General features: G+C 40.2%; 1 protein-coding gene across 1 annotated transcript in view; it reads left to right on the top strand.

The window, feature by feature from the left end:
- ADAMTS20 (ADAM metallopeptidase with thrombospondin type 1 motif 20) overlaps positions 1-13,689 on the top strand; it is a 176,164-nt gene that overhangs the window by 67,416 nt on the left and 95,059 nt on the right. The window contains exons 12-14 of the mRNA XM_045001846.1: positions 10,545-10,690; positions 11,828-12,009; positions 12,106-12,242. Coding sequence (XP_044857781.1) covers positions 10,545-10,690; positions 11,828-12,009; positions 12,106-12,242 — 465 coding nt within the window. The remainder of the gene's footprint in view (positions 1-10,544; positions 10,691-11,827; positions 12,010-12,105; positions 12,243-13,689) is intronic.

Here is a 13,689-nt window from a genome sequence, read left to right as displayed (position 1 = left end):
CATGGAGGCAGGTTCAGCATCACATGATGCAGGTTTCTCAATCCCATCATTCCATGAGCATTCTACTAGGTTTCCAGATGCTTTTCAGCTGCTCTGGTAATGTGCGAGCCAGCCATCTCTGTCAGAAAGCACAGATCCTGCAGTGCTCTTCAGTATTGTGCTGTGCGTTATGAACACAAGGCTATAAGAAGAACTCAACAGAGGGGCTATTCAGTGGAGGGAAGCCTTGAAGGAGCATTTTAACAATGAGCCACAGTAATATGTGTTGCTATAGTGTGCTGAGCCTGGCATTGTTTGTTTGCACCATGCTATGAACCTTGAAATGATTGCTGTGTGTGCCCGACTGTAACAATGCACATGCACCTATTGTTGGTGAATGTTAGTAACAGTCACCCTATGATGGAGAATAATGAAGATAAATTCAGTTTCCATAAGTAGTTTTATTCCACACCCATGCAAACATACCTACATAACCTTCATACATGCAGGGGAAAGTATCTTTAAAGGGGAAGGAACAGGGAATTCATAAGCACGTACACCAATGAATCTCTCACAGCTGGGTGTACGTGCGGCTGTCGTTGTGTTTAATCTCCTGCGGGGTGGAGTGCCTTGGGTCGGCAGCAGCCCCGGAAGATACATGGAATGGGGGTGGGGAAAGTGTAAGGCGGTCCTGGAATGCTTTTTCTTTTCTAATTAAGCTTTGTATGATTAAAGGTTTCAGCCACAATTGAAACAAACCTCAAACATATGAACTTGTTTCAGATGGAGATTATTTATATTTTTATCTAATGATTTGTTGTAGTGTGTTGTAACTCACATGCAGCACACCGCAGTATGAAGTGTACAGAGAACTCCCTTGTGATTCTCTCCCTCTGCCTCCCTACAGTGATTTCTCTTTATATCATGAGTTGTGCACCTGTGAAAAGAGGAAAGGATTTGATCCCCTTTGCTTATGATTTTTCTGCAGCTACTAGCTCTTATGAATTCTGTTGTAAATACATTTCAGTACTACCACTTCTATACAGAATTGAGGAAATAAATTCAAAAGAGCATATCAGAGCAAAAATAACTACAGATGCAGCTGAAAGACAGGGATTCTTGTAATTGGAAGCACTAGTCCATTTTTTTTTCCTGAAAACTGCTTTTGGGACATCTCCCTCCTTCCTTTAACAGAGGTGAGAGTGAAAAGTATACCACTGTGCATCTGTGATCACTGTGGAGGTAGAGACTCAAATCATATTGCCCAGATAACAGAAGTTCATTCCAATTCTGAATATGTGCAACGTAATGGAAATACAGTATTGGTCCATATGACGCTGACTGAGTTTTAATAATACTATACTGAGCCATGTAACACTGCAATTTATTTTAACGTAACGTGTTTACTAAAGTAAAGATGGCTTGAAAACTGGGATTTATTTTAACACAAAAACCTTCCTCAAGAGAAGTAAATCTCTTTTCTTTAATGAATAATCTATGGTAGGTGTAAAAAAAAATTGTACCAATTTCCCATCCTCCATCGGTAATTTAACTGTTTACGTCTATATAAAAAAGTGAATGGCAGTGGTATCTGTTTTTACTTATCCAGGGAAAGATTTAATTCTGTTTCTTTTCATTCTTCTTTAAAACTGTGCCATCTTTTCCCACAGCCTGAGGCTAAGCACCCTGATCTCCACCCTGACTGCTCCCTCCCCCAGTCCTCCACCCATATACCACCATCCTGACACCACCCTCCACCTTCCCCCACAGCCCTCATCCTGACTGCTTCTCCCACACATATACCACCACCCTCCCTGGCTCCAGCTCCCACTTTCCCCCACAGCCTCCAGCCTGACTGCTGCCCTGTCCAGCCCCCAATCCATATACCACCACCCTGACCCCAGCCCCCTCCTTGTAGAAGCGATATATCCTCCTTTGCCTTCTTCTATGCCTCCCTCAGCTCTTTGATTTTTTACACAGCACTACTGCATGTCCCTATCATAGCCCTTCTCCTCCATGCCCCAAGCAAGTTCCTGCAGCTGGAGCAGAGCTGTGTCTGCATAGCCTCCTCTCCCCACAGAGCCAGGAGATCCACCACCTCTCCTGTACTCCAGGCAGGGGTGCGTTTGCTGCGTGGAGCTGGCATGCTCAGCTAGGCAAATGCTATATGAGCTCTCCATGCCGAGCAGACAGGAAGAGCAATTTCAAAACTTCCGGGGGCTCTAAAAGGGGAGGGGTGCATGCCTGTGTAACTGGCTATAGGACAGCAGAGTTCAAACTGGTGACCAGAGCGGTCACGGTGCACATTGTGGGGCAACTTCTGGAGGCCACTTAAGGCGATATAATCAATGCAGTGTTTACACTGACACTGTATCACTCTAACTGTGTCGCCCTAAGTGCTACACCTTATGACGAGGTGGTTTTATTATCTCAGTGTAGCAGGAGAGTTAATCTGGTGGGAGGAGCACTGCAGTGTGTACGCTTCCATAGTTAAGTCGATGTAAGCTGCCTTATGTTGATTTAACTTTGTAGTGTAGACAAGCCCAGCATGTTTAACTGGATACAGCATAATGGAGCTGTTACAAAATCCATTCTGCAGTTCTTCTGAGTATTGACAAGTCCTTAGAAGTTGCACTGGTTTAGCTTAAATCCAAAAGTGAATTAGTTAAACCAATGAAAACCTCTGTGTGGACACTCATAAATCAGGTTTAAACTGATATAAATCTTTTAGCTTACACCAAACACAAGCTAAACCAATGAAAGTCAGGCTTACAGTGTCCAAAGGGTATCCACATGCAAAATTGTATTGGTTTAAAATTCTACCTTTAGTTAACCTGGTGCAAGTTTTTGTGTGGACCAGGCCTAAATGAGTTTGCATCTTGCCCTGACTTCAGAGCTATGCCAAATTAGCTTTACATGAATTGAAATGTAGGTTCCTGCATTTGTTTTTATTTCTTTAAGTTTTGTGTACTAAAAAAATTGTTAAATAATATCTATCAGAAAGCAACAGTGTTATGCAGACTTTAAAAGTATGAAAAATACAGGCAAGGTTTGATTTCATTTTACAACTGGTCAGAATTTTCTGTTGAAATGTTTCTTCAATGAAAAATGTGCTTTCCTCAAAGTCAAAATTTTCTTTGGGAAAATTTCAGTTTTGCTAAGTTTTTTTTTTTTCAATTTTCTGTTGGGAATCTAAACAAAGTATTTTACTATTGTTGTGAATCAAAACATTTTAGTTGGTTGAACTAAATCAATATAGTCTGATAAAAGAGTTTGCCCATGGATGAGAATGAAAGTGTGAGGTGCCCAAACCACAGTTTCAGTGAAGCATAGTGGCAGCTCAGGTATGTGCATTTTAATGTTAAACCGAGCCTAAGCAAAACCTTTTGATTCAGGGATGTCTAAATGTTTTGTTGAGATCAAATATGTAAAAACAAAAAGTTTCAACCCAAAATGTATGGAACTTTTCATTCTGCAACAATTTAGATATTTCTACATTTTGTTTCAATTTGGGATGAAAACAAATTTTGAAATATTGGAATTTACAATGGGATATATATTCCATTTTTGAACAGGTCTACTAAATTTTTAATTAGTTTGGATGTTCCTAAGTGGTGGTGTGCTCTGGGGGAAGATGTGTGATATGCCAAGTGGCAAAATGTGGTGATTTCGGGGTGGAGTGACAGCCTACATTTTTGGGGTTTTTTTGTTTTTGTTGTTTTGGGCCCTAGATATATATAGTGGTGTGCTACACTTACGCAAAGCACCAATGGAGTCAGCAGCATGGAATTTTAAAAAAATATGCATTTTATTATATATATATAATAAAATTTAGAAAGTTGTATCTGTTATTGATTAAACTTACTGCAACATTACAATGTTATTTGGTTGGTGCCTTTGTTTGGTGCCAAAGTTCTTCCAGAACTTTGAGTTCAGCTATACTCAAACTTCTGAAAACTCAGAAATGAAGAGTTAAAGTACATGCCACCTCCACAATGGAACCTTAACTCTGCCTCTTGGAGCTGGCAATAGCAACTGGAAATGGTTCAGTAAGGGTGGTGCCATAATAAGTAGACATGGGGAAGGACTAAGAGAATGTGCTGCTGTTTGTGTTATGTTTTGTTTCACAGATTTGAATTCCAGCAATCACTCCAACTGCCTTTGTTGCATTAGGTTTAGCTGCACTGAATGCTGGAGAGATTAGTTGGAGCAGGTTGGCATATAACTGTGATATAATGAGAAGCGGATGTGTACTTCGAAGGATCAAATATACCTCATTTCAGTAAGCTGTGTCAGTAGCAATGCATAGTGGTCTTTTTATGGGAGTTGTCAGCAGTGTGGTGGTATATGAGACAGTGGTCTCTGGGACCTAGTGTCTCAGAAGAAATTCTCAGAGTAACGGTGAAGGGGAGGTAATATGTAGCAAGTCTGGGGTGGTTTGTGTGGAGTAGGGGCATTGCTTAAGTGTAGGCCAGGTATAGGTAGCAGCTGTTTGCTATGCCTGACCTAAACCCTTAGTTTTGCCTTAGCAAAGAGAAGATATGTGACACTGTCATACAGTGCTTGTGTGCTCTGTAGCACCTATAAGGGTAAAATGCTAGTATATGTGTGTTAGCTGTGTGTTGCATCATGACTCAAAGAGGGCAGAATTAAGATTGCATTGTCGACGTGGCATTATCGTAGGTCTTCATTTCTTGGTCTTCAGAGATTTGAATGTAACTGAACTTGATATTCTAGAAGAACACACGTTACCATCAATCCCTATGTCACAGACCCAGATCGGTGCCCCCTGTTGGTCATTCAACAGACTGCTGTGAGGACATCCAAACTTTGAATCCTGGGTGTTTGAAGCCCCTGGAGGCGGAGCCCTAATGAAGTCCTGGCAATGCAGCTGTCTTGGGGCCTCTAGGCACACACTATCAGGGCAGACCCTGTGTCTAGCAGCCCCATCTTGAGAGCTGTGACTATGTGACCTACTGCCAAGTCTCTAGTACCAATACTTACCACTCAGGGTCCCCCCACGCTCTCCCAGAACTCCAGCTGTGTGGGTGTTCTGGGTCCACAATTTAACTCTTCAAGGGCATGTGATAGGTGTAACACACAACATACAGACAGTTTGAACAGGATTCTAATATTGCTCTTTAGTGAATCATATGAGAGTTACACAGACCTATACAAAAAAAAATAAAATAAACCCTATGTGCAGTTCCCTGCCTCAGTTTTCCCACCAGTCCAGAGCATTCTTTGGACTGGGGTCAGAGTCATCTGGGGTATCCAGGATCCTTTTGATGTATCACATAGCTTGTGTTCTGAAACATGGATCCTTCTCTCCCCACTAGCCTTCTCTTCCTTTGGCTGGTCCAGCTACTTTCTCACTCCTACCCAAAAGCTTCCTATTTCACTCTCAAGTATCAGAGGGGTAGCCGTGTTAGTCTGGTTCTGTAGAAGCAGCAAAGAATCCTGTGGCACCTTATAGACTAACAGACGTTTTGCAGCATGAGCTTTCGTGGGTGAATACCCACTTCTTCGGATGCCTTGCTTTCGTGAGCTTTCGTGGGTGCTTTTCGTGAGCTTTCGTGAGCTTTCGTGGGTGAATACCCACTTCTTCGGATGTCTTGCATCCGAAGAAGTGGGTATTCACCCACGAAAGCTCATGCTGCAAAACGTCTGTTAGTCTATAAGGTGCCACAGGATTCTTTGCTGCTTCTATTTCACTCTGTGAGTCTCCCTGCCAGACACACCCAGCCTCTGGTTTTCAAAAGGTTAGCATCAGCACCTTGACTTCTTTGTCCTGTGTTGGGGAATTTTCCACTCTCCAACCGCCAGATCCCTGAAGGGAGTTTGGGAAACTGGGTCTTCCGGGCTTGAGCTTAACCCATTGTTTAGTCAAACTACAGTCATGAAGGTTAAGATCTCTCCATTGTCTCTATTCTGGTGTACGTATGTGTAGGATTATAAAATACCTAGCACAGTTCTCATGGTATATATATATAATAATGTAAATCAACACATGGATTTTTTGAAAGAAAAAGCAAACTTTTTAAATAATTGAAGAAAGCCTAAAGAAACATCTGAAATGTGTTTGGTGCATCAGTTTTATACTGTGACTTCATCTTGTTGCTTCTGTAGGAATGCAGCAGAACAATAGCTGATACAACTTCATTGAAGAAACTATTCAAATCCCAGATGTGAACATGTGCTTACCACTTTTATGGGTAGAAACAATCCCGATGTAGACATAGGATTTCTATGTGCAACTTTTCAGAAATTTCCCTTGAAGTTATTCTCACTCTTGTTGTTTTCTTTTCTTTTTTAAATTTTGGCTTAGCTATGCTGTCAGATATCCGTAACAGTTGTACAGTAAAAATCTCATACTTGAATGAAGTACTATTTTTTTGTGAAATAGGAGCTAGAATTTTCAGTCCACTGTGTTCATATTTGATATCCTGTCATCCTGTTGACAAATTCTGGACATATAGGAGCTATGTTTCTTCATATTCACATTTTAGATCTCTCACAGTATCATCACATTTTCATAGCTATTAATTTGGAGGTGCTAGAATACTGGGCTAAAAAGGTAAAATTGGACCCAAGACGCATCACATATAAAATGAATATTTGTACCCTATAATAGACACCACAGCAAGAAAATGATATGCACAGTACAGTTATCTATGGAATAAATATGCTGTGGTGTCCTGCCACACTGAGAAACAGAAAGCCGTTAATGAATGAGTTCTGATGAAAATGGCAACCTTTTTAGAAGGGCCATGTATTGAACAGTGTCAAGGGGGCATTTTCCACCATCCTTGCTAGTAGAAATTATGAGGGCTTACTTCTTTACCACTGAGGGATATGAGTAGCTGGGATAGAACAGCCTATGGCACTCTAGTGTCTTTTGTGGTTGTTCCATTTGTTACAATGATTATATCAATACTGTTGGAGAAAAACTCAGTTCTCGCTTTTTGTTTGGGTGCAGCAAAGTCAGATACTTTATACTGTTTAGCAGCTACAGCAGGGAGAGAGTGCACTAGGACATAGGGTCTCCCCTTCCTAGACAGGTCTCTCAACAGGTAAACAATTACAGCAAACATTTATACTTTTGTTACAGACAATAATAAGCAACAGCTGCATTTTGTTTATACATAGGTCATCCTGATATCTTGTTTTTCTCACTTCTAAAGACTCCAGTCTATGTTTCATATTATCTACACAAGGTCGAAAAACAACTTCTCACACAGTTCTTTTCCACTTGCCTCACACAATCCTCGCTTCTACAAATCTCGCGTTATTAGGGTTACAGTTAGCCTGACTCTTGCTAACAAAGATTGTCATGCATTAAGATCCCCTACAAATCCCTGTCAGTTCTTTCTGTACTTCCACAATACCAAGGTGAACTGTGAGGATGATGCAGAGGAAAGGAATATTCAAGAGCCAGTTTTTCAACAGCTATCATCATCATAATGTTCTTCTAGGCCATTGACATAGAATCATAGACTTTAAGGTCAGAAGGGACCAGTATGATCATCTAGTCTGACCTCCTGCACAACGCAGGCCACAGAATCTCATCCACCTACACCTGTATCAAACCTGTGTCTGAGACACTGAAGTCCTCAAATCATGGTTTAAAGATTTCAAGGTGCAGAGAACCTTCCAGCAAATGACCCATGCCTCACGCTGCAGAGGAAGGCGAAAAACCCCCAGGGCTTCCGCCAATCTGCCCTGGAGGAAAATTCCTTCACGACCTCAAATATGGTGATTAGCTAAACCCTGAGCATGTGGGCAAGACTCACCAGCCAGACACCCAGGAAAGAATTCTCTGTAGTAACTCAGATCCCACCCCATCTAACATCCCATCACAAGTCATTGGGCATATTTACTGCTAGTAGTCAAAGACGAATTAATTGCCCAAATTAGGCATTATACCATCCCCTCCATAAACTTATCAAGCTTAGTCTTGAAGCCAGATTTGTCTTTTGCCCCCACTACTCCCCTTGGAAGCCTGTTCCAGAACTTCACTCCTCTGATGGTTAGAAACCTTCGTCTAATTTCAAGTCTAAACTTCCTGATAGCCAGTTTATATCCATTTGTTCTTGTGTCCACATTGGTACTGAGCTTAAATAATTCCTCTCCCTCCCTGGTATTTATTCCTCTGATATAGTTATAGAGAGCAATCATATCTCCCCTCAACCTTCTTTTTGTTAGGCTAAACAAGCCAAGCTCTTTGAGTCTCCTTTCATATGACAGGTTTTCCATTCCTCGGATCATCCTAGTAGCCCTTCTCTGAACCTGTTCCAGTTTGAATTCATCCTTCTTAAACATGGGAGACCAGAACTGCACACAATATTCCAGATGAGGTCTCACCAGTGCCTTGTATAACGGTACTAACACCTCCTTATCTCTACTGGAAATACCTTGCCTGATGCATCCCAAGACTGCATTAGCTTTTTTCACAGCTATCTCACATAGTCCAACAGCTCAGTAGTCGTATCCCTTAGTGTACTGAAAATGTATTAGGTCCATCATTTTGTGAGATTGGACTAATGAAAAAGCTCCTTTAGTCCTTTTAATTTAATGTTAATCTAGGTTTTGACCCTAATATGAAGGGAGTGATGGTCTGACTGTAAAATTGCCACTCTCTGTATCTAGTCCTAAGCTAAGATAAAATCCAGCATGTGGTCTTCTGTTTGTGGGCCCAAATCTACCTTGAGTAGACCCATCCTCCCATGTTCTGGAGGATCCATAGGATTCATAGGATCCAATGCTCAAAAAATGCCATCTGTGTAGACATTGAGGTGACCCAGGGCAAAAAATTCAGATAATTTCAACCAGATAAGAGATCAGTCAGCATTCAGTATGGAGAATATGATTAGTGAATAAGTTCCTATATCCAGAGCAAAATGATTACTGAACCCTTGTATTGCATGTGATGTATTCAGTATTGGCTGAATAACAAAAAGGGTAATTTTCAAGACCCATTTTCTGCTGTATATGTGGATAATAAACGGATAGCATAAACCTGTATTGGATGTGATATATTCAGTTCTATTGAGGAAGGTGGGGCCCACTGTAGTACTTATTTTAATTGCTAGATCCCAGAGCCAATCTGGAACCTTCTCTACCACTCTGATTTGGGAATTTATATATAGTATTGTCATTAATTGCATTCTTTTGTGGTCCAGTGAGGAAGTCACTGGGGTCATAGTGTAGGCATGATGCTATGCCCATATGTAGAGACCAAATGTGGGCTGGGATTTTAAAGGAATTAGTCCCCCAGTTCCCATAGTTAGTCGATAGGAGTAGGGCACCTATCTCCCTTAGGTGCTTTTATAAAAATCTCACCCATACACTAAATCCTGAGGTCTTTACTCAGTTTTTAATAATGGCTTTTTCAGGAAAATTCCTAGTGACTTCAGTAGGGCTACTCGTGTGCAGGATTGGGTGGTTAGATTGTACACTCTTAGAAGTAGTAATACTGTCTCTCATTTGTCTGGAACGTACCATGCTCATTCATGGTTTGTATTAACAATAATACGTTAGTTACAGTTATAAGGTGCCAAGTCTAATAACTGCAGTGGCCCTAACAGAATATACAGTAATTATGTTATCTCTATCTCTAACTTAATGAATCCCCCAGCAGCTAACATGAGAGGTGCACTTTATGCCTTAGCTGAATTTGGCCAGTTCCATTCGCAGTATTTTTTCCAGTCACTCTCATCTGCAAGTCTTCAGGCCCATACACAAATCAGATCTAGAGTGTCATCAAAATGATATTTACCTGTGACACTCCGAGTACGTTTCCCAGACTCACGGAAGATCTCTGTGTAGCTCGAAAGCTTGTCTGTCTCACCAACAGAAGTTGCCCACCTTGTCTCTCTAATATCCTGGGACCAGCATGGGTACAAGAACACTGCATACATCATAATGAAATCAAATTGTTCTGAAAGTTACTTAATATTTCCTTTAGCTTTGTTTGCTTTAGTAGAATACTTAAAACACTTTGAATTTCTTGGTGGCTTGGTAATATGGTAGAATTTTTAGGTTTGCTTTTCATCATGAATTTTCAAGGCAAATAGAAGAGAACTTATAAGATGAAGACTGCTGCAGATCTAAATCTGAAGTTTGTGTGTAAAATATCAACAAGAATTTAGGGTCAGAATTTCAAAAGAGCTTGGCTCCCATTTTGGTGCCTAAATGAAGTGGCCACCTTTTCAAAAGTTCTCAGTAGCTTCTGTGGTTCTCAATGAGAGCTGTTGGTTGAAAAACACTCTTGAAATTTTGGCACTTAGTTTACATTCCTAAAATGGAAGCTAAGCCATTTGGAAAATCTAATGTTACCTGTTGATGCTGAGCCTTAATTTTATGTGTGTGTTTTAATAATTTTTTCTCTCTTTTGTTTCTGTGATACAGTAACCTTGCGATAATAAACTTGTTGGTTGATTTCCATTAATCTTGTTTCACAATATCTTTTTTTAAAAATAATTTTTCTACTATTTCCATTTTGGTTTTCAGATTTTAAGCACACATAGCTAACTTTTAAATGTTATTGTTTGTCAACTGAACAGCACTGTTACCATGGGATTTGTGTAAGCAAAGAAATGGAGACACGTCCTGTAGATGGAGAATGGGGACCTTGGGGACCTTATAATTCATGTTCAAGAACCTGTGGAGGTGGAATCAAAAGCACAACCAGGCTGTGTAATCGACCCGAGTATGTTGTTTGTTTGTTTTTATCAATATGTTTTTTATATTGTTGTATCCCAGCAAGTTAGTTCAAGGCAGCAGCAAAATAAATAGCAGTTTTAATAATTTCTAAAGCTAGAGGAGGTCAGTCTACAATCTCTGATATTCAGAAGGTTTCTGAGTTAATTTTATAATTTCTCTCAGGTGAATTATGTGTTTTTCAGATATTTTAAAATTGCATTTAGAGAGGACCTTTTCTTCTAATTTTATATAAATTGTTAGAATTTAGAGTCAACACTGGAATGCTTTCATTGAAGTAGGAACTTCAAAATAACATTTTCCCTTTGTTAACCTTTTAAATAATCACTTCATTTCATCTATGGCTTTTTCACAAGGTTGCCAACAAGAATATTCACTGGTGGTAGGGAGCACTGTTCTAGCTAGGCCTTTGGATGCTGAAGAGTACATAATTTTATGTTGTTAAAACATTTCCTCTCTATTTGACAGTATTTTCCTTTTTTCCACCTCCTTTCTGTCCTGTAAATGTGGTCCTCTGCCAGTGGTAGAACTTTGGAGAATAATGCTTTAGGGCTTGAGTCTGCCTCCCTTACTGGAAGTGACTTCAGTAGGACGAGTTTCCTCAGAGCAAGGACTGTCTCTCATTATATGGTTGTACAGCACTTAGTAAAATGGGGCTCTGATCCTAATTGTGGCCCTTAGGCAGTACTGCAGTGTAAAACTAATTACTAATTCTTGCAGAGTAAAGTACTACGACAAATAAGGGTAATAAAATGGGGCTCTTACAGATTAGTAGATGTTCATATTATTCAGATTATTATAGAATTGAAAGGCCTGATTCTAAAATGGTAGCATGATACACCCACTTTGCATTCACTATTCACTGCACAAAGCAGTAGAAAGTGAGGTCTGAATATCAATATATTAGGGTATGTCTACACTACGAAATTAGGTCGATTTTATAGAAGTCAGTTCTTTAGAAATCATTTTTATACAGTCGATTGTGTGCATAGGGAAAAACTATGCTGAATGGATATGATGAAAGACTGTTTTGAAGTTTTGCCATTAGGATCAACTGATTGTTTTAGAAACAAATGATGGATGTGATGTTGATCCTATGTACTTTACTTTGAATCATTTTGATTAGGCCGAGAAATGGAGGAAAATACTGTGTGGGTCGCAGGATGAAATTTCGATCATGTAGTACTGATTCATGTCCAAAGGGCAAACAAGATTTTCGAGAGCAACAGTGCTCTGATTTTGATGGTAAACATTTCAACATCAATGGTCTTACATCTGCTGTACGCTGGCTTCCAAAATACAGTGGCAGTAAGTAAATACAGATTTTCTTTGCTAACTAAATAAAAATGTTCATTTACTTAAAGCTTTACAACAGACAAAAATCATGCTGGATTTTCTTTACAGTTTCTATGAAAGATCGCTGTAAACTTTTTTGCCGAGTGTCTGGAACAACTTCCTACTACCAGTTGAAAGACAGAGTTGCCGATGGTACTCCCTGTGGAACTGAAACCAATGACATATGCGTTCAAGGCTTATGCAGGGTATTTAAACTTAACTTGGATATTATAACACTTATTTATATATATAATATATATATATATACACACACACACACAATGTATTAACATACTAATAAATATTTATCACCTATATATGTATATTATATATTTTATATAGTATACTATAGTATATACTACATACGCAGTTCTTCTAGCATTTGCAGTGCTTGATGAGCCACCTGACAGCAGCTTTACCAGCGTAATTAATGGCCCTCAGGCCATCATGAAGTCTGGTTAGTTGACACTCATCGACAACATGTGTCATTGACTGACAGAGACCACACTGACAAAGTGGGTCCTGCGTAGATCCTTCTTGTAGAGGTTGGCTGTGCATATTCCTTGGCCAGTTCGGAACCTGTTCAACAGAGTCCGAAGATGATGTGGCAGGTCACATCTCAGCAGTTGAACGGTGAGATCAGTGACAGTGAAACCATTCCAGATCTCGTTAGCTGGACTACTTATTGCACCATAGGGTTGCTGCTGAAAAATTCTGATCTGGCAATTGAGACCATGATGGACATGAATCATGATCTGTGGTGACTGAAGATGTCTGCATACAGTGGTAGACCTGGATTGGGATTTGGCTATTGATTGTCTGCAACGAATGTATGGAGGAGCTAAGTTGCTCAGAACTGGTAGCCATGGAATAGGAGTCAGGCATAGGGTGTCTGTGATGATGCACATGGTTGAGTTCAATTCAGCATCAGCCAATTTACTGTGAGGTGAATAACAACAAATGGGCACAGTAGTCCGCTGAGGAGTAGCACAGCACCAGAGCTGATGTGTGAAGTCTTCTGTGCACCTGTGCCCCATGTCAAACTGCCTAATTTGCTGATTAGATTATTCCTGGTCCTGACTTTGGCAGCAGTCTGTTTTAGATGCTGTGGTAAGTCAAATAGCAATCTAGTGTGACACCAAGGTAGACCTGTTTTGCCTTGTATTTCAGTCATTATCCAGTGAGGAAGATGTCTAGCTTACATTTAGCACTTTCATTGTGGAGGTGGAAGACACTGAAAACTATCTTTGTCACACTTTGTTGGAGGCGCCAACTGCTACAGTACTCTGCCATCTTGGGCAGGTTGGTGTCAAACAACAACCTTGTTCTCGTCCATGACTGAAAACAATGGGGTACATTTCATATAGCCAGATGGTCACGTGGTTGCTCATGTGACCTCTGCTGGGTGACATCAGTAGATGGTCTTGGTCTTGGTCTTGGACAACTTTCCACACAGTTAACACAGACTAGCACTTATACATGTTGGCCTTCAGCTGCCCATTGTTAAACTTAGACAAAAGAAGATGGAATTTCAGGAAACCAAATTGGGAGAAATTTAGCAAAATCCTGGAATGAAGTATCATTACTATCCCATCATGTTTCATGCCAGTCAATGAAGCCTACAACCATTTCCATGGAGCCATCTTCAAAGCA

Source organism: Mauremys mutica, chromosome 1 (assembly GCF_020497125.1).
Source record: "Mauremys mutica isolate MM-2020 ecotype Southern chromosome 1, ASM2049712v1, whole genome shotgun sequence".
Lineage (NCBI taxonomy): Eukaryota > Metazoa > Chordata > Testudines > Geoemydidae > Mauremys > Mauremys mutica.
The sequence above is the reverse complement of the archived record's forward strand: the minus strand, read 5'-3'. Positions and strand labels throughout refer to the sequence as shown.